Below are 22,927 nucleotides of genomic sequence, written 5' to 3'. Positions count from 1 at the left end.
TTGTAATATGCAGGGTAATATGCAGATGACACAACCTTCCTGGCCGAAAATGTAGATGGCTTGAAGCACTCACTGATGAAAGTCAAGAACTACAGCCTTCAGTATGGATTACACCTGCATGTGAAGAAAATGAAAATCCTCACAAATGGGCTGATAAACAACATTGTGATAAATGGAGAAAAAATTGAAGTTGTCAACAATTTCATTCTACTTGGATCAAGTACCACCATATCAACATTTATGGAAGCAGCAGTTAAGAAATCAAATGACATACTGCATTGGGCAAATGTGCAGCAAAAGATCTCCTTAAAGTTTTAAGAGGCAAAGATGTCTCTTTGATAACTAAAGTGCATCTGACCCAAGCCATGGTCTTTTTAATCGCCTTCATTATGCGTGTGAAAGCTGGATAGTAAAAAAGGAAGACAGTAGAATTGATGCATTCAAACTGTGGTGTTGGCAAAGAACATCGAATATACTATGGACTGCCAGAAGGATGAACAAATCAGTCTTGGAAGAAATACAACCAGAATGCTCCTTAGAAGTGAGGCTGGCGAGACTTCAGCTTGCTTACTTTGGCCACGTCACTAGGAAAAGCCAATTGCTAGAAAAGAACATGATGTTTGGTAAAGTAGAGGGTCAGCGAAAATGAGGGAAATCCTCAATGCGATGGATTGACACAATAGCCTCAACAAAGGACTCAAACATACCAAGGATTGTGAAGATGGCACAGGACCAGGCAACGTTTCATTCTGTTATTCATAAGGTCGCCATGAGTCAGAGCTGACTTAATGGCAACCAACAATAATAACTCTGCAAGAGGAAACAAGTTAAACCACAACAGGCTTGGAGAAAAGTGCCTGCACACTGTCGGCCCTTGTGGGTACTAGCCATTATTACTTATTGACTTGAAGCACTTGCTGATGAAGGTCAAAGACTACAGCCATCAGTATGAATTATGCCTGAACATGAAGAAAACAAAAATCCTCACAACTGAACCGATAAACAACATCATCATAAATGGAGAAAAATTGTTTGGGGCTTTCCCTTGGCACTCGCTCTGGGCCCGGAAGCCTTAGCTAACCACGACAGCACCTCTGACCAAGCACTCCTGGACACCAGGCTCCACTATCTCCATCCTCACCAAGCCCTCAGTGAGGACCTTGGTGAGGCTCAGAGAGGGCAGGGAGCTGCCCAAGGTCATGCAACTGGCAGGTGGCAGAGCTGGCTTCCTACCTCTAGCTCCTGGAACCTGGCTTCCCCTCTCCAGCCTGATATGTGGCTGCTGGGCCAGGCCTGGTTAGGATCGCTTCCTGAAGCCATTTTCATGTCAGGCAGACTGCCCCAGCTCCAGGGATGCCCCCTCCCCTCCACATCACCTTCTCAGGTTCCATTTGTTTAGTTTTCCTCCCTCTCCCACTTTAGATACCATAATTCCTAATTCTGGCCCACCACAGATCCTGGAAAGGGTGTGGTCCCTCCAGACAGAGGCCTGAGCAGGAAAGCTCACTGCTGGAGGGGGTGGATCCCAGAGGTGTCCAATGGCTGGGTGGGCAGGGAGGCCACAGTTGGGCCAGGAACCAGGGGTATGACAGAGTGAGGGGCCTGGGAGAGAGGGACAGCATAGTGTGAAGGATCCAAGGGAGAGGCAAGGAGGAACAGAGGAAAGCAGTGGAGAGAGGTGGGAGGGGATGAGGCCAAGGTGCAGGAGGAGGAACTTGGCCTTGGGTATTACAGCTGTTCTGCATCCACTAAGACCTCCTCCCCTCGGTCCATCCCCTGGTGCCCAAGGCCTTGTCTTATACCTTGGCCAGCAGCTCCAGTGCCCACCTCAGGAAAACCAGCCACATTTCTGCCCAGCCCTCAAAGGCCTCAAGCTCCTGGCTCCAGCTTTGCCTCCGCAGTGGGGCCTAGGGTTCTGTGTACTTAAAGGAGACCCACTAGCCCTCTTGGGGCCCCAGTGAGGCTCCAGGGGAGACTTGGGAGTGGGGGACACATCTGTGGAAGGGCTTTATAAACTGAAAAGCTCCAAATCTGTGTAAGGAAGGTGTGTCTTGTTTAAATAACATGGTTTTAGAAAAGCAGTTTCTCCTTCAATTCTCCCAACAACCCTCTGAAGTAGTATCACTGCCCCCATTATACAGAGGAGGAAACTGAGACTCAGAGGGCAGCAGCCTGACCATTCGCCATGGCTGGTGAAGGGCTGAGCTGGGAATAAACTGGGGCTTTGTGACAAGCTCTTATCACCCTGTAGGCTCCTTAATGAGCAGAGAGGTATGTCTCACATGAAGTCCCAGTGGCTCCTGAAACCAGGAGAAGCCTGGTTTGCTCCCCCTGGAACAAGCTCCTTCAGGTCTGCCCCTCTCCATGCTCTAGACCAGTCTATTCCACATCTGTACTGCCCAATAAGGGAGTCACACCACTTGTGGCCAGGGAGCGCCTGAAATGTGGCTGGTTCACCTGAAGAGCAGGATTAAATTAATTTTGTCTAATTTAAATTTAAACAGTCACATGTAATTGGACGTCACGGCTCTAGAGGGACCTCATTTGGGGGAATGGTAGAGAACAAACAAAACACAAAGTAGCGCCATGTTCCTGGATGAGAACACTCAATATTGTCAAGGTGGCATGTTTCCTCAAGTTAATCTCTGAGCTGAAAGAAATGCCAATGAGAAGTCCAAAAGGATTTTGCATGGCTCTTAATGAGCTGAGCTATTCTTTATGTGAAAGAATAACTATATAAGAATAGACAATTTTAAAAAAGAACAAAAGAAGAGTTCTTGCCCTAATAATAAAGCATATCATAAAACTATAGTAGTTAAAACAGCCTGGTGGTAGCAGAGGAATACATAAACAAATTAACTGACCACTAGTGTGAAGCTTCACAAGGATGGGATCTTTATTCTGCTCATTGATACATTCCAGGCCCCTAAAACCGGGCCTGGCATGAAGTAGGTGTTCAATAAGTATTTGTTGACTGAAAGAATCAAACATGGATCCATGTTCATGTGGAATTAGATGGCATCTCAAGTCAGTGGAGAAAGGAGAGATTACTCAATAAATAGTTTAGAGACAATTGGCTAATTCATATACAAAAATAAAACTTAGGCCCCCACACCTTGCAACATTCTCTAAAATCACCAGATTAAAGTCCTAGAATGCACACAACTGTAGAAGTATCAAATGAGATATAAAAAATGACATTTATGACTGTATAAAAAAACTATGTTTATGACTTGGGGCATAACTGGCAGAGTTTTAAAATAAAACACAAAAAGCCAAAGTAATAAAAAAGGGACATATTGACAATTTGATTAATTAAAATGAAAAACTTCTGTTAGACTAGAGAACATAAACAAGGTTAAAAGACAAGTGACATATACTAAAAAATCACTGAATTGTACACTTTTAAAGTATAAATGGTGAATTTTATGGTATGTGAATTATATCTCAAAAAAAAAAAAAAAGATAAGCAAAGGACCAGAAGAAAATATTTGCAATTACAAAGAATTAGTATCCACAATATATAAAGAACTCCTAGTAAGTCAAAATGATAATGAACCCAACAGAAAAACAGGCAAAGAATATGAAAAGGCATTTTACAGAAGACAAAACCCAAATGGCTGGAAGACACACGTAAAGATGCTCAACCTTATGAGTAAGCAGCAAAAGGCAAATTAAAACAGAGACACTGTTTTTACCCATTGGTTGGGAGAAAAATATAAAACTGATTGTTGACAAGTATGGGGGAGAAACAGGGACTCTCAAATTCAGCGGCAGAGAGAGGAAATTGGTACAGCCCCCCTTTAAAGAGTAATCTGGCAGTTGCATTTCAATTAAAAACATGCTTACCTAAGAGCCAACAATCCCACTTCTAGCTACCTTCCTTAGAGGCTCTCTTGGGAATGTGTGTAAGGAGGTATATCCTTGTTCACTGAGCACCACTGGTAATCGTGAAAAAGTGGAAGCAACTGGCCAAGCCAAATAACCTGTGGAATAACCACACCATAGACCACATCATGGACTGCTACACAGCAGCAAACAGGAATAAAGTGGTTCTATGTGCACTGACAGGAATGATCTCCAAGATGCACTGCTGAGTGGAAGCAGCAAACTGCACAGTGATATCACAGTAAGATAATGCCGCATAACCCCATCCCTCGAATACTGCCAGCATGAATCATAATAATAGCAGCTGACACTCATCTAGGGCTTACTATGTGCCCGGTACTGTTCTGAGCACTTTCCACATATCAACTGAGGTCGTCCTCACAACCCTGTGAGGGAGATGCTATTAGCATCATTCCTGTTTTACAGGTGAGGACACTGTGACACAGGAGGCTAAATAAACTGCTCAAGGACATACAGATAGGAAGTGCTGGAGCCAGAACTTAACCCAGGCAGTCTAGCCCCAGAGTTGTTTTCTTAACCATGACTACCTATATTTCCTAAGTGTATACACATATCTACCGGTAACTGCACAGTAAAAAAAGATCTGGAAGGACTGACTCCAAAATGACAAGAGTCAAAGGGGATGCTATCCTTAACCATAAGGCTTTAATTGTCTACGGAGAATGCATTCATGTATCACGAATGTAATTAAAAATTAACAAAAGCAGGAAGAATCTACAGAGACCAATGCCGGTGTGTGGAGGGAGAGTCTTTCCTGGCCTTCTGAGCCTGAGGAGGCCCCAGAGAGACTCCACCCGTTCCCACTGCTGGCCTGCCTGTCTACTCTGCTCTTACACCAGGACAAACTATCTGCCAGGTATATGGGTTACCTTGGGGACTGGGGGAACCTCCCAGTTATCCCAGCCTCCACCAAGAGAGCATGGGCCTGGGTCTGACCCTGAGGGGCTACACGTGATCTTGGAGCTTGACTGTGCCCGGAAACAGGTAGGGGAGCCTTTTGGAACACGGTCCTCCACAGTCCAGCTTGCTGCTCTGGCCAGTGCTCACTCAGTAGCGGGGTGGTCCTTACGTGTAGCAGGTCACTGGAAAATGGGAATCTTAGGAAAATCACCCTGGCAGATGTGAGAGGACCCAGACTCTGCCAGTTCTAGGCTGAGCGAGGACCAATAACCCATAGCCTCCTGGCTGTCCCAGTGTGAATGTGCCCTTCTCTACTCCCACCTCGGGGACAGGCCTCTCTGATACCCCTGACAGTGATGGTAACAAGGGTCTTGGCAGTCCCCCACATTGCTACAGCTCTAGGCAAGGAGGAAGTGGAGAGGGTTGGCCTTGGGTGACCCAGGAGCAGCTCAGCAGAGGCCAGGACCCACTGTATCTCTTATCACCCCAGCCTAGCCTTCTGGGAAAACTACTGCCTGCCTCTGGTTCCTAGGACACTTGTCGGTAACCACCAGGCAGGCTGGCTGCATTTCTTCCATGTCCACAACCCCTGGAGAAGTCAGCACCAGGCATGTGATGACCCCAAATCTTGGAGGCCCATGGAGGGAAATTAGGTGAGCGCTCAGGCTCAGGTTTATCAAGAGCCTGACAGCCTCCCCTCCGAGGGAGTGCTCCACCCTCCTCCCCTTCCTCTTGCTATTTCAGGCCATGCTAAGAATAGTCTGCTTTAAATACCTGGCTCCCTCATTAGATCTGCTCATAGGACGCCTGATAGCACTTTTCCAGAACCCCCAGTGGGTAGCAGCCACTCCGGGGACCCAATTCACATCTTCCCTCAAAGACCTCATGGCTTTCTGAGACTTCAGCTGGCAGCACGCTGATCTCTACCTCTTCCTTAGGTGTCTCTGAGTCCAGCCTACATCTGCCATCCTGACTCTGCCACTCCCTCACGCTCCTCATCAGCTGTGGCGTAAAATCTCAACTCTTGAGCCTGACACCCAAGGTCGGGCATAGCTCGGCCCAACACACTGCTCTGGCCTTCAAATAGCATGTGTCCTGAGCACTCCTTGTGTGCTGGAACATACCACAGAAGGCCCCAAACTTATGGCACTGATACACTTCTCTCACATAGCTTTATCATGGAAAAGTCCCCTTCCTGCCCCCGCTTAACCTGTTAGCATGTGCTATCCTGATGACAGTGCCCCTTGGAGGGGACTGGCCCTGGGGGCAGGGAGCTGGGCCTTTGCTCACAGGGCTCCAATAGCCCCTAACAATAGCACTGGCCATCCTAATAGCACAACCACCATTACTCTGAGCCAGGCCCCGCAGTAAGCACTGTTCATGCAATGCTGCACCCCACCCTCTCATGTGCTCATTTCTAATCTCTCAGTGTGAACACCTCAATCTCAGCACAGAGCACATGAGGATGAAATGAAGGTGAGTTCGTTCCTGCTTGCCCTGCTGAGGTCCACTGGGTGCTATGACCACCTGCCTTATTCCTCCTCCAGCTCCTGCGTTCTGGCAGGGCAAGCATCAGCATAGCCACTTGGCCTCTGTGAAAGACAGCAGTGGTCAGCTGTGGCGGGTGGGTGAGCAGACGGGGTACTCACTTGTTGAAGAGGTTCAGGCCAATGCGGTAGTGTCTCTTGCGGATGACGTCATTGCTGAAGGCCGGCGAGTCCCAGCTGTTGCGGGTCTCTTTGTGGTAGGTCTGCTTGCTGAGCGTCTGCTCCCGCAGGCTGTCGCGGGACGATGACTCGGAGCTGCAGTTGATGGTGTCGTTGGAATTGGATGTGCTGTTGATGCTGTCGTTGTCCCCATCCGAGTAGTCCGACTCAGACTTGCTCTGCCTGTTGGCTGAGCCATTGATGGCCAGATGGCTGTCAAGGGGCCTGGGGGGCCGGGGTCGCAACTCGGGCTCCTCCCGGGGGAGGCCCTTGGGGGGGCCACCGTGGGGGCCGTGCTTGGGGCTGCCCTCCTGTCCGCCGAGGCTGCGCTCATAGGCCCTCTGCCTCTTGAGTGAGCCGCGGTCCGAGCGGTCGCTGAGGTCCACGGAACTATCGCTAGGCGGCTCGATGGTCAACAGCGGCAGGTGCTCCCCCCGCAGCCGCTGCTCCGGCCGCTCCAGAGAAGGGGTGCTCCGGCAGCTTGTGTCTGTGTCCCCCTTGTCGTCCTTATGACCCAGGGCCCAGTAGTCCTGGGATGAGCCCCCGGCCCGAAGCCGCAGGTCCGACTCGGTGCTGGATGGCCGCTCCCCTACCTGTGAGAGGGGCAGAGGTGGCGAGAGCTCCTCCTCGTCAATGTACAGGGTGACGTCACTGTATGAGGCAGTCATCTCGTCCAGCTTGTGGTGGTCCATGCCGTGCAGGGTTGGCTTCGGCTCGGTGTCCCGGGCCCGTGCTGCATCTGAAGCCGGTGCCTCCTCAGCATGTAGGCTGCGGCAGTTGAGGGCGTCGTCGATGGACTCTGCCAGCGACTTCACCTGCCGGGAGAAGGCGTCCTCCAGCTCTGTGATGGCATCCGCAAAGTCACTGGAGGTGGCTGGGGACTTGATGGCAGCTGGCTTACCAAGGTCACCACACTCAGACGGAACTAGGACACCCAACTGGGAGCCGTCATTGGTCACCGAGACCTGCTTTCCCTCGAAGTAGGAGCTGTGCACTTTCTCAGGCCCCTCAAAGGAGAACTGCATCCTCATGTTGGACAGCACAATGCGGCGCGACATGCGGTTCTCTGACATGGAGCTGCGCAGGCGCTCGAAGTTCTTGTTCATCTGGTACTGGCGGAATGCGGTCTGGATGGTGCGGGCCGCATGGCGGGTCACGAGGCGCCCCCCATACTTACGTTCTAGCATCTCCACCTGGTGGGGGAACGAAAGGAGAATGAGGGCAGTGCCGCAGGCTGGCATAGCACAATATCTACCAATGCTCGTTCCTGCTCCCTGACCCCATGGTGACACCATCTGGGGAGGTCTCAACATGCCCCAAAGAAATAAGGGCAATAAGATTGAGAAACACTGTGTTAAGGTACTAAAAGTACAATCAACCCTTGTTATTTGTGGATTCTATATTTGTGAATTCACCTACGGCTAAAAATTCTCGTGATGCTTTCGTGGTCCTTCTGACAGGTACATGCGCACAGCAGTGAACAATTTCTAGCCAAGGTGGAACAAAGCTGGTTTGGTATTCACTAATCCAGTATTTGCGGAATTTTATGGAACATAAGTACCACAAATAACGACAACTGACTGCATCTTCCCTACAAGGACTTCTCACTTCTTTGGCCCTGGAAGCCTCTGGCCACGGCACTTGTTGTTTAACGGAAAACTTTTTTGGAGGTGTTAGAAGAGGTAAGGGCAGCCCCTTCAGAGGCAAGGAGGCTGAGGATCATGCAGGTTAAGAGACTTGCTGAAGACTTCCACAAGTTCCTAGGGCACTGAGGACTGGCCATGCTTCCAGACTTCTTTCCCATCTATTGCGTAAGTACACCTACTCCTCACTTAACGACTATCTCATTATGCAACATTTCGCATTTATGACAATACTAAAAAATCTATTATCCGACTATTTGGCACATTAACAACCTATATCTGGCAGTAATAAACGCCAAGGTGCAAGGCGAGAGCAACGCTGGCTGTGATGGTTAAGGTTATGTGTCAGCTTGGCTGGGCCATGATTCTCAGTGGTTTGGCAGTTATGTAATGATGCAATTTTTCACTTAACGCTGATTTTTGCATAACGACCTGGTCTCCAGAACCTAACCATGTCGGTAAGTGAGGAATGGGTGTAGTGCAGCCCTTGGTAGCCAGGTGCTGGGGCTCTAATCCTGGCTCCACCCCTTGTTATGCATGTGACCCTGGATGAGCCCAAGAACCTGGCAGTTCCTCAGTTTCCTCATCTGTAAAATAGGGATAATACTGACGGGCCAGATGCAAGGCACTTAGAATGTGCCAAGCACAGTGGTAGCTAGGACAGAAGACTCACAACTGCTTTCCCAGAAGATGTTTACAGTTTGTAAAGCCCTCAGCCCCCCCACTGTACAGACAGGGAAGCTGAGGACTAGAGAATAGACCCAACACACATGCACACATGCATGTACGCGCACACGCACGCACGCACGACTCCAGACTCCAGAGGCAGCTCTCCCTCTCCCACCACAGGGTGATGGTCTTCTCTGTGAGTTTGGGAGACAGAGTGGAGAGCTAGCATTCTGAGACGGCAAAGCTGCCACCAGGGGAGGGAAAGACTGGGCAAGCTCTCTGTCTCTGTCTGGCATAGTGTCTCCCAGGGTGATGCATGGGCTCTGGAGTTCTGAGACCACCAAGACTGAGGGCAGCCTGAGGGGTGCTCCCTGTGCCTTGTTCCTGAGTGAAAACTAAACACACCTCTGCAACTGGAGCCAGCTCTGAGGGAGTCGAAGAAAAGCCAAGGTAAGGCATTGGCTTCTCCAACAAGCCACACCTCTCTCTGGCTGCATGGGCACAGCAGGCACCTGAAGTGCCCAACGGCAAGCAGAGAGAAAGGACCTGGGTCCTCAGGAGTCTAGGTCCAACCTGCCTGCTATATGCCAAGTATCACACCGAGTCTGGTGGTGGAGAGACTGGCTTCCTGCCCTCAAGAAACTAAGAGTTTGTCAGGGGGAACACAAAGACAGACACAAACAAGCAACTGAAATAAAAGCCTGGGCCTGAATCAGGAGGACAGAGTAACTTGGAAAGAGCAGGGCCTGAGCCTCTCACCTCCAGCTGGGTAGCTGAATAAGGGACTTCACATTTCTGCTCATCTCTCTGGAGAGCGAGTTGGCATGTCACCTGCATCTGGACAAGAGTGTGCCTAGCTCCAAGAAGCTAACCCATCTCAAGGACACCAATAAAACACAGGCCCAGGAGCACAGGCAGGGGCTCCTAGCTCCCCAAACACTGCATCAGCTCTCCTGCACCCCACAGGAGAGGAAACGCAGGCTGGGCAGGGCATCTCTTTGCAGAAGAGAATAGCAGGGGGTGGGGGTTCAAAATGACTTTTCAAAGACCAGCCAGGCCCAGAGTCGGCCAGGGTGGTTCTGTTTTTCCCTCGCCCTGAAGTTACTGAACACCATCCAGAGTGATGACCTCACTTCCACATCTGTAAGTAAGCAGAGAGTTTCTATTTTTTGAGTTGCCACTGAAGCTCTGAAAACCCACACAACTGATAAGGGGCCCAAGGCTGAGCTCTGGTAAGCCCTTTCTTCTCTCCCTCTTTTCTGCCTGCAAAGGCCTGTGGTCCTTGGCCCCTTATGCTAGCTCTGGGTGGGGACATCACAAATGCCAGGGCCATCAGCTACGGCCCAGAGTTCACTCCAGGGCCTTTCTCCCCAGTTAGCTTTGGACCTTGCAAACCAGGCAATGACCCTGTTTGCCTGAGACCCTCTCTCCAAGTCATGTGGTAGGGGAGAGGGGGGCTTCCAGTAGGCACAAGTGGGCTCTATGTTTACCCACCATGGCCCCTCTTCGTCCCTCCTGCCCCACTCCCCTGAGAGGATACATGCTGACTGGAGCTCGCTCTTATTTATCCCCAAACTCACTGTGGCTGTTCTTTTGGGGCTGGTACTCACCCAAGGCCCAGTTCAAAACTTTATTGGGACCCAGAGGAGGGAATTAAATTAACATCTGCTCACCTGCTGTGTGTGCCAGGAACTGCAACCCTCACTTAATGCCCACAACAATTTCTCATCTCAAGAGGGTAACTATCACCACATCACAGGTGAGGGCCAGTGAGGTAAAGGGACTTGCCCAGCCAAACCCCTCACTGGGGCTTTCCCGCCAGGCCACCTCACTGCCCCTTTAAAGGAACACTTCTGAATGGAGAAGATGAGGAACCAAGAGGAACTCTCTGGGACAAGGTGCCTGATTGGTCTTGCAGATCTCCTGTCCTCACCGACAACAGGAAGCCACCAGAAAGAGCTGAGGGCCACAGGTCAGAAGGAAAACACATGTGACTTCCTGTGTGGCTCCTTTCACTAAAATGGGACTTCAAAGAATCATGCACCGTGGTTTTACCTGACAACTCCCATGCAATCTATTCTTACTTCTGCCTGGACTTCCAGGAGCTCAGGGGCCTGGGACACCACTTCCACCCTCTTCTTATCTACCACCTCTTCCGTGTCGTCTGTCTCTCACGCAGGCCAAGCTCACTCTAGCCTCAGGGCCTTTGCAACTGCTGTCGCCTCTTCTTGGAGCACCCATTCCTCAAGCACCCCTTCTAATACCACCTTAAAGAGGTCTTCCTGACCTTCATCCAGTGTTGTTACCGCCTACAGTCATTCTATTTCCTTCCACTCTGGAGCTGAGATCACTTTTTGGAATTATATCATTTCTTTACTGCTAACTTGTTTGTGGTCTATCTGCTGCTGCACGATGTCAGCTCAAGGGAGCAGGGGCCTCATTTGGTTCACTGCTGACTCCTCAGCACCCAGTACAGGGTCTGGCACGTGGTGGGCATTCAGCTAATGTGCACAGAATGAAATGAACAGCTGTAGCCACATTAAGCCCATATTAAGCATATAATCATCTCCACAGGCCTCTATTAAGTCTAACCTTTCTCATTCTTATTTTAGCGGCCCTGCTGCAGACGTCTTTTACTATAAACTGTTCTGATTCACTTGGATCTGGGTACAACTGATAAATGCAGCAGAGGCTGTTCTCCCCTGCCATCGGCCTGGCCGTGGGGTCAAATGCCATGGGGTGAAGGGGACTCTCTTCCTCCACAGCCTGACAAGGGCTATGTCGTTGGGCTCTGGCCCCTTGCTGGCCCCCATCAGTCAGAGCTGAGGCAAGTAGGGCTGTCCAAAGTCTCAGGGCAGCATCGTGAGCAGGGTGTGGAGGGAGACTCCTTGTCAGGAGACAGACTCACCCCAGGCAACACCCCCACTAGTCTCCAAAGGAATTGAGGGCCACATTAGGCCCAGACCTCTGTTCCCTGAAGGACAAAAAGAAAGATTAAGGGGCAAACAGAGGGCAGGCCCGGCACAGGGTAGACATGGGCAGGAGTGAGGGGTGAGGAGACTCCTGCCACATAGGCTGCTGGGGCCGCACGGGGCAGAGGTGGCCACCCAGCATTTAGAAAGAGACTACCCAGAGCTGGTGAAAATCTGACAGACATGCGGGGCCCTGGAGACTTGTAGAGCTGCTTCCTGGCAGCCCAGGGCCTCTCCTGTGGCCTGAACTCTCAGCCAGAGAGCCTCACACAGCCTGAGACATGACTAAGTGACCTGTTCACCCATCTGTTCATTCACACACAAGTCCACCTTCTCATTCACAGTAACGTGCCTGCTAGGTGCCTGACTATGAGGGACTCAGAGTGAGTTCTCTCTGCCTCCTCCGGGACTTCTCCTTCCCTCTGCCACCTCTACCCACAACTGCAGCACGAACAGGACTTTTCTCTGTCTCCTCAACTCCTGATCCTTCCTTGAGCCCAGCCAAACACCCCAGCTGCACACCCTCCTTGCTCTGCCACAGAGGGGCCAAGGCCCTGGAGGAGAAAGGCAGGAGCTAGAAGCACTTGCCAGGGCTTAAGCACCCCTTCAGTGAGGCTGATGCCCACTGGAACATGGAGTTGTAAACCTGAGGGGATATAATAAGCAACCTCACCTCTAGGGCTGAGCACAGGCTTGGCTTTTTAAAGCTTGTGCTATTTATGATGTAAACTGACCCCCCTTCCCTCTTTCCCTCCCTCCCACTGGGCTCCCTCACTCAGACTCGCGTTCTACCCAACGTTCAGTCCTCGGCTGGAACCACAGACCCTCCACAGCCACGTGACCTGGGTATTCTTGTGGCATTATGACACCCCCCTCAGCCCCCAGACCCTGGCCACAAGGGCTCTGAGAACCAGTGCAGAGGCAAAAACTTCATTTGAGAGGGACTCTGACCAAGTGCCCAGGAAGGAATGTCAAAAAGCCGAGTGCATTTCAGTTGGGCGGGCTGGAGCAAGAGGCTCCCGGGAGGAGCAAGAGGTAGAGCTCATCTGAGGCAAAGGCCACATTCTTAGCAAATACTCACATAACTCACAGTCCAGTCTGTCAGGGAGGGTGAAAGCCCAAAGGTGTCTGAGAGCTGCCTGGGCTGGTGATGGACCAGGCCTGGCTCCTCACACGGCCATGCACCACTCCCCAGGAAGACACACGCAGCCGAGGGGCCGGGCCCTGCCTACCTGCTTGTCCTGCAGGTCCGAGGAGAGCTCATAGCTCTCAGAGAGTGACCGTGAACGCTTGATGGCCTCTTCCTCGGCCTGCTTGCGCAGGATGGAGGTCGAGTGCTGCAGCTTGGGCCTCCGTGTGCGCTGCTGCTGCCCCGGTGGCCCCGAGTACAGCCCATAGGCCCCCAGTGACGTGTGCTCGTAGTGGTCAGGGCTCAGGCTGGCGCCAGGCACCAAGGGGCCCTGGTGGTAGGCTGAGGGGCTGTCCAGCGACGTGCCGGTCTCGCTGCTGGGTGCCTCGCCCTCAACGCTGCAGAGGAGAGAGAGGCAGGAACTGTGAGTGGGAAACCTGAGTCCAGGGTTCAGAGGGTATGGGTGGCGGGAGGGGGTAGCCATCATGAGGCAGCCTCACACCTTCCTTGACAGCTGGACAACTCCAGTCTCCCTGCTTCTGCCCTCACTCTCCCTCACTGATGCTCACACACAGCTACAGGGACCCAGTACCCTTGTAAGGTTCCCACCTCACTCAGACTCACTTCCCTCTGCAGAACAGACCACATTCTAACATCGACCTGTCTTATTTACAGTGCTTATTTTCAGTTTCCAACACAAGAATGTCAGCTCCCCAAGGACAAGGCCTTCTGTCCCCTGTTCTCTGATGCATCCCCAGCACCCAGGACAGTGCCTGTACATGCGGGCGTGCAGTAGGTATTTGCTGGCTAACTGAACGGACCCTAGCACCTTCTTTCCTTCACCCACACTGCTGGATTAAGTACAGCACTGAGTTGTTACTTTTTCTTCCCTTACAGTAATTAACAAAAGTGCATCTTTACTGCACACTTCCTTGGGGCCAGGCACTGTGTGGTTGCTGTACATGTTTCACTAAATCTTAAAACCAATCTCGGAAGGAAGCATTATTGACCTCTCTGCAGGCGAGGAAACTGAGGCCCATAAAGTGGTGAGACTTGTCCAAGCTCACCCAAGTCATAAGTAGGAGAGTCAGGATTACAGCCCAAGGTGGTAGGACTCCCATGACGATGTTCGCATTCCACCTCACCAGCCCTCGTCCCATAACCCACCCCATACAACATCCCTCTCAGCACCTCCAGATATCAAAGAGGAGCAGGGCCAACAGGCAGGGAGGAGAGGGACTGGCTGCCTTACTCATCCCAAACTCATGAACTTAGACAAACCTTTTCATTCACAGACTGGTTTCCACTGCAGTTTTTCAGTATAGGACAACAGGGAAGGGAGGAATTTATGCAGTGAGCTCCTAGCATGACTTCTGGTAGCATCTCTAGTTGCCCTGCGGTTTCCCTGTCCCTGTACAATTTCCCTTAGCCTCAGGGCTGGAAGGAGCTTTAAAAACTCCCTGATTCCTGAGGCCACAGCAGAGAGAGAAGGGAAGGCAGGCCCCTCCTAGACTGCAGTCCTTCAATAGTCCCTACCTTCAGAACCAAGTGGGAATGCCTTGCATCCAACAGCCTGGGCCAACTTGTCCACCCTAGCCCAGTCCCGCTTCTATTCCTGTCACTTGTCACTGTGCCAGCCAGGCCCCACTGCCAAGGTCAGAGTGTGGAAGTGTTCATCAACTCCTGGGCAGCCCCCTCCCCTGAGAAGCCTGGAGTGGGGGGATAGGGAAGGAAGCTGGAGCAGAAGAGGCCAGGACAATGCCAGCTGACCAACGCCCAACAGCAAGTAGCCTGTCCTTTGATTCTAATTCCACCCTGAGCTGGGCTAAGGCTGCAAATCTCAGCACTGGCTTTCCAGCTTCTGGTTTAAGAATAGGACAGGACTTCCATTCCTACCACCGGCTCTGGCCTCTGGAGACAAGCAGTGGGACTCCTGTGATGACCAACATCCAATCCCATTCACCAGGGGTGAAGTTGTGACAAAGGTTCTTCTTTGGGGAAGAGACCCTGTTCTTTGCCTGTCTCTGCCACAAACTGGCTGTGGATCAGAGTGGGTCAAGGCCTCAGTTCTGGTAAAACAAGAGGATTAAACTAGATGCCATCAAGGTATACAGGAACATCACCCTTCAGAAGAGTCACCTAGCTCCCTTCCCCTGCACTCCCCATCCACCCACCCAGCAGCTTCCTTTGACATACTGGGGAAGAGGAAGGAAGCCAGTGAGGCTGGAAGAGACTGAACAGGGGAGGAGGAGCAGAGATGAGGTCAGACCAGGTGTATGTGTGGTATGGGGGGTTAAGCAGATCTTACATTTCTCCCATTCTTTTGTGAAGCTTTGGACAGCGTATCACAATAAAGTCAGTGCCTTGAAACATGTCTGCTGTATGAAAAGCTGACTGAATTCTTGTGGTGGGGTTTCGGGAGATCCTCAACATCCCAGGTCCTTGCTTTGTTCTACCCCACCGCAGCTCCTCCCTGCTCCCCCTGTCCAAACCCCTCTTTGCAGCCTGTTAGCACTCCACAAGGAAGTGTTTCCAAACACACATCCCCCAAAGTGGAAATGTTTTAGTCAGGAGCCAAATCTGTCCAAGCAAGAGTCTGACAGGAAACAAGATCTCATCGTTGAAGAGACGCAGCCAGGGCTCCACTTACAAGAAGAGAATTTAAAATAGGATCGTAACCCTGAGTTTGCAGAAACAGAGTGACTGATGAGTAGTTTCCCTCCAGGCTCCTGGACGGGTGTCAAGCATTCTGCTTCTGTGCTGTCAGGTGGCTCAGCCAGACGGTGGTGGCTGGGCTCACCCCAATGCCCCAGCGAGCCCAGAATAAGTGAACGATCTCTATATCTCACATCTGCAAGGGATCTGATCCTCCACCAAGCCCTTTCTTATCTGGCCTCAAAACCACCATGATCAGAGGTGTGGGCTGGGCTGCTGTGAATCCAAGGGGGTGTTCTTATTCCCAGCCAGCACAGTGTGGGGCCAAGGGGCTGGGGGAAGAGGAGAAGGTAGCATCCACAGAACCCCAAGGCTGCGTTTTGCTCTGAAGCAGGGAAGGGCTGGGAGAGGTCACGGCACTCTGGAGGCCCAAATGGTTGGGGTCAGCGGCAGGACATTGAAGGGGGGCATTATCCGCTGGGGAGGGAGGCTCTGGGCACAAGGGGAGGGGCACTCTTGGAGGGATATGATTGGGGAATGAGGCGGTTGTGGGGAGGCAAGAGTCTTCTGGGATGGTGCCAGCCCAGGATTCCTGCCCTTGTGTCAGCAGGTTCCAGAGTGTGGTTGGGAGAGGGCCTGGCCATCCTCTATAGGCAGGGACACGGTCTGACAGCCACCCACTGCCTTCGCCTTCACCCACAAAGGCAACTCTGGCTTTCTCTCTGCTCACCCCCCACCCCCTCCATCAGCTCTGCCTTCAAGAATCTCCCACTCATTAGCACCTTGCTCAGCCACCATTATCTCACCTCCTCACTGGGCCCCAGCAGTCTCTACTTCCCCAGCAGTCAGAGGGTTCCTGTTAAAACACAAGAGAGACCAAGGGCCTCCTCTGCTCGCCATCACACTCAGGAAGGAAGACACTGTCCTCGCAAGGTCCTTCAACGCTTCACCTGGTCTGACCTCATCTCGGCTTCTCCTCTTGCACATTCTCTTCCAGCCTCGATAGTCTCCTTCCTCTTATCAAATGTGTCAGGCTTGTTCCCACCTCAGGGCCTTTACACTGACTGCTCCACCAGATATCTGCATAAATCACACCCTCACCTCCTTTAACTCCTTATTCAATCTCTCCTTCTAAAGAATCCGCACCCTGATCGATTGACTTAAAAATCATACCCCCCACATTCCTAATCCCTTACTGTGCTTTATTTTTTTCTCCATCACCTTGTAACAAACTGTATAATGCACTTAGCATTTTTTTTGATTATTGTCTGCCTCCCAAATCAGAACATAAGTTCAAAGAGGGTAGGGATATTTGCCTAGTTTGCTTACTGATGCTTCCCAAGTGCGGACATATGTGTCCACTAATGGGAGCTCAGGAAATCCTTGCTGACTGAGTGAGCCTGCTGCGTGCCGGGCCTGAAGCACGGGCTCTTCACATCCCCCCGCCGGGCATCTGCAGGCATCTCGTGCCCGATGTGCCCAAATATAACTCCCTATCTCTTTCCCATCTTAGGGGTGGTGCCATCACCCACCCAGTGACTCAGCCAGGGTCCTGGGTGTCATCACGTCTGCCACTCCCCTCAGCGAGTTCCCACCCACCAATTTAATTGGTCACCAAGTCCTGTTGAGTTTATGTAAATGGTGCTCCTTGAGTTGCACAATGTGGAAGCCCTTCCACATCCCAAAATAAAAACCAATCTCAAACCACTGCAATAAGGAGGAAATGCGCAGGCCATCCTACTGCAACTGCACAGCTCCACAGGGGTTTCTCCAGTAAGTGTGTGGACAAAAGCTCGCAGAGCATGCCTTCTCCTATGGGGCTTAGGAACCCTTCTTGAGCCAGAGAGCATCACTTCTTGATGGTCCCATCAGAAGCTACACAGTATTTAGATATTAAAAGAGAGTCTTTCCTTAGTTTGAGACAAAGAACTGATAAACAAAAAGATAAATTTTCTTTAAGTGAAAATGCCCAGTGTTGACAAGGATATGCAGCAACAGGCATTCTCAGCTGTGGTCAGTAGGAGTATACATTGGTAGTTTTTTCAGAGTACTAGCTATAAATAATCATCTAATTTAAACCATGTAACCCTGACCATCCTTCGGCTGAACTCATAAAGACAGCAATATCCTACAACCCAAGACTCCTTGGAGAAAGGAAGAACTGTCATCTGTAATCAGTCACCTTCTCCCTCCTTACCACTGTAAGCAGAAAGGCTGATGCCCTAGTGACACAGATCTTTGCTTTAAGATGGAGTCCATGCTTCCCCAGAGTTGGGGAGCAGCCAGGCCCAGCCATACAAACCTGACACCATCACTGTCTCCACCCTCCAGAGCTCAGCTGCTTAGGCACAGCACTTCTTCACCTGTGGGGATTTTCCCTCAGGAGCTCAGTGTCTCCCCACCCTATACCTTTGGGGAAGCTTCTCCCACAACTCCAGTCCACCAGACAAGACTGAACATCCCAGAGTCCTCAACTGCACATTGGAATTCATGATCTCTCTCTCACAGACACCTGGGCCATATGCAAATCAAGGAATGAGGTGGGGTACCTGTTCCAAGTCCCTGAACATTCCCTGACAGTGTCGAGTCTCTGCAACATTCTGTGAGTTAGGTGGCTGCTGCCCAGAGCTCTCAGAAGATGCTCCTGTGGTCCAGCAATCCCTTTCCTAGAGATTCATGGTAAGGAAATAAGACCAGCACGCAAAGAAGTAAATATAAGGATTTGCACTGCAGTGTTGTTTCTAACTATAAAAACTTGGAAATAATCTAAATGCCCATCAACAACGGATTGATGTAAATTAATTACATACCCATATAATGGGAATAATGTCAAAATGGGAAAAGATCTGGTTTGATGGCTGTTCTTCTGAAAAAGATTTAGGCATTTTTTGTTGATCATAAGTTTAATATGAACTGATGGCACTGATGTAGCTGATAAGCCAGTCATTAAAATGAATTAATAAAAAAGCCAGAAGCTAAAGTGGTCCTGCTGTCTGCTAAAGTGGTCAGATAACTGCAGATGATTGTGTGCTGTACCGACCTACCTCTCAGAGCTGGGATAGCAAACACAGACTTGTAGCTGCTCCCAGATATCTGCTCCTCAACTGTGGCAGACATCACTAATCGATCACAGGCACCCTCCTTCCACACAGCACTCCAGACAGCCGATCCCAGCTGGCATGAGAGATGAGTTTCATTTGCCAATTCCAAATTACAGTATGCAAAGTCTGGAAACCATCTCCCACCCAGAATCAGGACTGTTTGGCCAGGGGAAAGTAGCCCAAGCAGAGATAGGATCCCTTTCTTCAAGCCTCCAACAGGCTGATGAGTGGAGGACAGAGCAGATTTCTCCCTTGGTCAGGAGGTGGTGAGCTTTCTGTCACTGAAGGTGTGTAAGCTGCCACACCTCCAGACACCTGTCAGAGGTGAGGTACCCTGGTCAGAAGCCTTGACTGCAGGACAGCTAAGGGCCATGAAAATCTGCACTCCCACCCCAGCATCTTCTCCCCACCCTTCTACTTGTATTTTTTTTTTAAAGAATATTTTATTGTGTTTTAGGTGGAAGTTTACACAGCAAATTAGATTCTCATTCAACAATTCATACATGTTCCGTGACATTAGTTATAATCTCCACAATGTGTCAGCACTCTTACCATTTCCACCCCACCTGCCACATCCATCCAGCTTCTCTGTCCCTCCTTGCCTTTAGGTAAACGCTGACCATTTGGTCTCGTATAGTTGATTGTTTAAAGATGCACATTCCTCATGGGTGTTATTGTTTATTTTATAGGCCAACCTATAATTTGGCTGAAAGGTGACCTCTGGGAGTGGCTTCAGTTCCTGATTAAAAGGGTATCTTCGTGCGATAGTCTTCAGAGTTCCTCTAGTCTCTATCAGTCCATTAAGTCTGGTCTTTTTTTATGAATTTGAGCTTTGTTCTACATTTTTCTCCCATTCTAACTGGGACCTTCTATTGTGTCCCTGGTCAGAACGGTTGTTAGTGGTAGCCAGGCATCATCTAGTTCTTCTGGTCTCAGGCTAGAAGAGGCTGTGGTTCACATGGGCCATTAGTCCTGTGGACTGATTTCTTCCTTGAGTCTTTGGTTTCCTTCACTCTCCTTTGCTCCAGACAGAAAGAGACCAATAGTTGTATCTTAGATGGCTGCTCACAAGCATTTAAGACCCCAGATGCTACTCACCAAACTAGGATGTAGAACTAAGTTGTGATAATTAACCTAGTTGTCCCCCAAGACTATGTTTACTTGTATTTTTTTGCCACACTCAGGTCTCAGGCTCAAATGCTGCTTCCTCCAAGGGGCCACCATGTCTACCACAGCCCCATCTCATGCACTCCCTGTCACATGCTACTACAGGTAGTCCCCGATTTACGAGGTATTCAAGTTACAAGAAACTGCACTTATGGTCGTCTTCTTTTTTTTTTGGTACACCTTATCGTTAGTAATATATACAACATAGAATGTTGTATAGCACGTAATTTGCTGATGTTATCATTCTCAGATGTTCGCTCACAGATGTTCAAAGTTATGATTTATAAAGATACTGATCATAAAAGGCAATAATAATGAAAACTAAAAAAAAAAAAAATGAGGTACTTGACTTACGACAGAACCGACTTACGACAGAGTCATTGGAACGGAACCCCATGGTAAGTCAGGGACTACCTGTATCTTGTTTTTCTCATAAACTTATCTCCGTGCAGATCACCTGGAGTGTCTGCGTGTGTGTGGTCCATCCGCCCCACTGGCTCCATGAGGAGCAGGCTAGTCTGTCGCCCCCAGGCCGGCACAGAGATGCCATACAGAGCCCTACTGAAGGAAGGTCTATGCAGGCTGGGACTGCATGCCTTGTGGCAGATGCCGTGCAAAGGCGTGTGAGATCAGGCCCCAGGAGCTGGGACAAGCAACCTCTACATCAGCCTCCATATCACAGGAGAGCTTGGGGACGAGGCAGAGGGACCCCAAAAAGGCTGCTCTGAGTAGAGAGGTCCTAGAAACACACTTGGGTCCCACAGGCCCAGACAGTGGCAGATGCCACGTCCTGACTCTAGCTGGGGAGTGAGTCAGGACTGGGGGGTGAGGAGGGAGGCCCTTGGCCTCTTGGGCCATGGATGTCTCTAATTATAACCTCTGAAGTCATGAATTACTTTTTTCAAGAAAAATGTTAGTCAGAGGACGCTCTGGACATAGGCGAGGTGACACAGCTGAAGCAGAGACCTACTGTCATGGGGTCAGTTGTTCACCCCAACGATGACGGCGATGACAATAGCTCACAGCTACATAGCTAGTGACGGGCCAAGCTTTACATGTAACTCTTCTAATTCTTGCAACCACCCTTTGAGGCAGGCACTGTTAACATCCCTGTTTCACAGATGAGGAACCAGGCATGGAGAGGTTAAACCCGTGCCCAAGGTCATACAGCGAGCCAGTGAGATCGGGACACAGGCAGTCTGGTTACAGAGCCCAAACATTTACCCACTACACTTACATAACTTAGTGAAAATAAAAATACAGCTTTGGATTATGCAGCAGCAACTCTTCTCCATCAACCTGCCAGGTATGAGGTGCCATGTTGAGTGTATATGGCCTATAGTCCAACCAGCACCCCTAGGAGCTAGGCTGCAGTCCCTTCTGCCGATGAAGACACTGAGGCTCAGTGCAGTTAGTCACTGGGCCAAGGTCACCCACACAGGAAAGAGAGGGGCTGGGACTGGACCCAGACCTGGAGCTTTGACACTTGGCTCCCCAGAGGAAGAGCATGCTATAGACATGCTGGGGGCAGGGCTAGGCCCAGGGATGGGGGTCTTGGGGCAGGCGTGGTACTGAGATAAGTGAAGCTGGGCTGTATGTGGCCAGTCGTGGCCCTATCACATGGTGAAGCCACCCTCTTCAGAGGGGCCAGACCCATGGTGGAGGAAGTAGGCGGTTGGAAAGCCTGCCTGTGGTTAAATGTCCACGCCAGGAGCCTCAGTCCAGGCTCCTGGCTGTCTGCACAGACCAGAACAAAACAACCTCTCCTGAAATACTTACGTCCCTCACGTCTTCAGGCCTCATGGCCTCCTTGCACTCTGCTCTCAGGGTTTCTAATTCCAGAAAGGGAGTCTAGACCCAGGGCAAGGGGGACTAGTTCCCAGAAGCCCTGGTGCTGCCCTGCCCCTCACAAGCTCCCTTGTGGGGCCTTCTGTGGCTCCTCACTGCCGAGGCCACATTAACCTAGGTTTCTTATATTACCCAGAACAGGGAAGGGGACAGTCTTGCACTACTCTAGGATGTGTCCTGTGTTCAACTCTAGGCCACAGCCTGGGGGAGGAGAGGGACAGGGACAGACAAAGGAAGGGCCTGGGGAAGAGGTGAGGGTGGGGAAGGACTGGCGACCCTGTCCTCTGAAAAAGAGTCTGGATGGCTCAGGCTGGGGAAGGGCAGCCTCCGGACCTGCCACGACTCCCAAATCTCTGCAGGGCTGTCCTCGGACAGAGGGAGCAGGGGAACCTGTGGGATCAGAGGCAGGGCAAAGGCCTACATGGGAGCTTCAGAAGGTAAAAGTTTTTAACAGTTTGAGCTATTTGGGAAGGAGTCACCTTAGGTAATGCAGATGTTCAAGCAGGGCCTGGAAAAGCAGTCTTTAGGGATTCTGTAGCTCGGATGGGTCACCATACACACACACTCACCCACTGTGCCATTTGGGAGCCCTCATACAAGCTCAGCACACGTATTTAGTCCCTACAACGATCCCATCAAAAAGCACTGCTCTTCCCATTTTGCAAATGAGAAAATCGAGGCTCATAAACAGCGGTCTGTCAGATCACAGAACTCCAGGCTATCCTCCCAATTCTTCCCACTCTGTTAGATTCTACAAGGGCTGTGGAAAGTTCCCAGACCTGGAGGCAGCCCCCAAGGGCTGGCCTACCCCAAAGAGCAGAGAACAAGGACACAAATGGTGTGGAATTAGAGGGAAAAGTGGGTGGAGGGGGGGATGGGAGGTGGGCTTTGCACTCCCTGAAAAGATTTAGGGCATGATGTGACATTGACCTAAACACCCAACATGACTGGCTGACCAGGAGCACCAGATCCAAAACAAGGGAGATGGTGATCTTTCCAAATAATCCAGAAATTATCCCCACAAGGCTTGGGGAGGGGGGTGGTGGGAGGGTCAGGGGAGTTTCTGCTTTTACGTAGTTCCCAAATTTGCTTTAATGAAGATATACAGTAATCACAAGGAACAAAACAAACCCAACATCCAACTGCCCACACATCCTCTCCCCTTTGATGACAAGCAGCCATCTCAAAGGCAGGCTCAGAACTCCTGAGCCCCCACCAGGCGACCTCC

General features: G+C 50.7%; 1 protein-coding gene across 7 annotated transcripts in view; it reads right to left on the bottom strand.

Moving 5' to 3' along the window:
- IQSEC1 (IQ motif and Sec7 domain ArfGEF 1) overlaps nt 1–22,927 on the bottom strand; it is a 216,068-nt gene that overhangs the window by 50,052 nt on the left and 143,089 nt on the right. For 4 of the 7 annotated variants that reach the window (XM_004368377.2, XM_023742700.1, XM_023742902.1 and 1 more), the window contains exons 2-3: nt 13,032–13,326; nt 6,459–7,708 (exon numbers count right to left, since the gene is read on the bottom strand). In XM_004368377.2, coding sequence (XP_004368434.1) covers nt 6,459–7,708; nt 13,032–13,326 — 1,545 coding nt within the window. Of the gene's footprint in view, nt 1–6,458; nt 7,709–13,031; nt 13,327–19,236; nt 19,577–22,927 lie in introns of those variants that run through there. The other 3 variants (XM_023742823.1, XM_023742867.1, XM_023742659.1) reach the window with 1 other exon arrangement.

This window comes from Trichechus manatus, unplaced genomic scaffold (genome assembly GCF_000243295.1).
Source record: "Trichechus manatus latirostris isolate Lorelei unplaced genomic scaffold, TriManLat1.0 scaffold00001, whole genome shotgun sequence".
In the NCBI taxonomy this organism is placed as follows: domain Eukaryota; kingdom Metazoa; phylum Chordata; class Mammalia; order Sirenia; family Trichechidae; genus Trichechus; species Trichechus manatus.
This window is presented reverse-complemented; position numbering and strand designations above follow the sequence as displayed.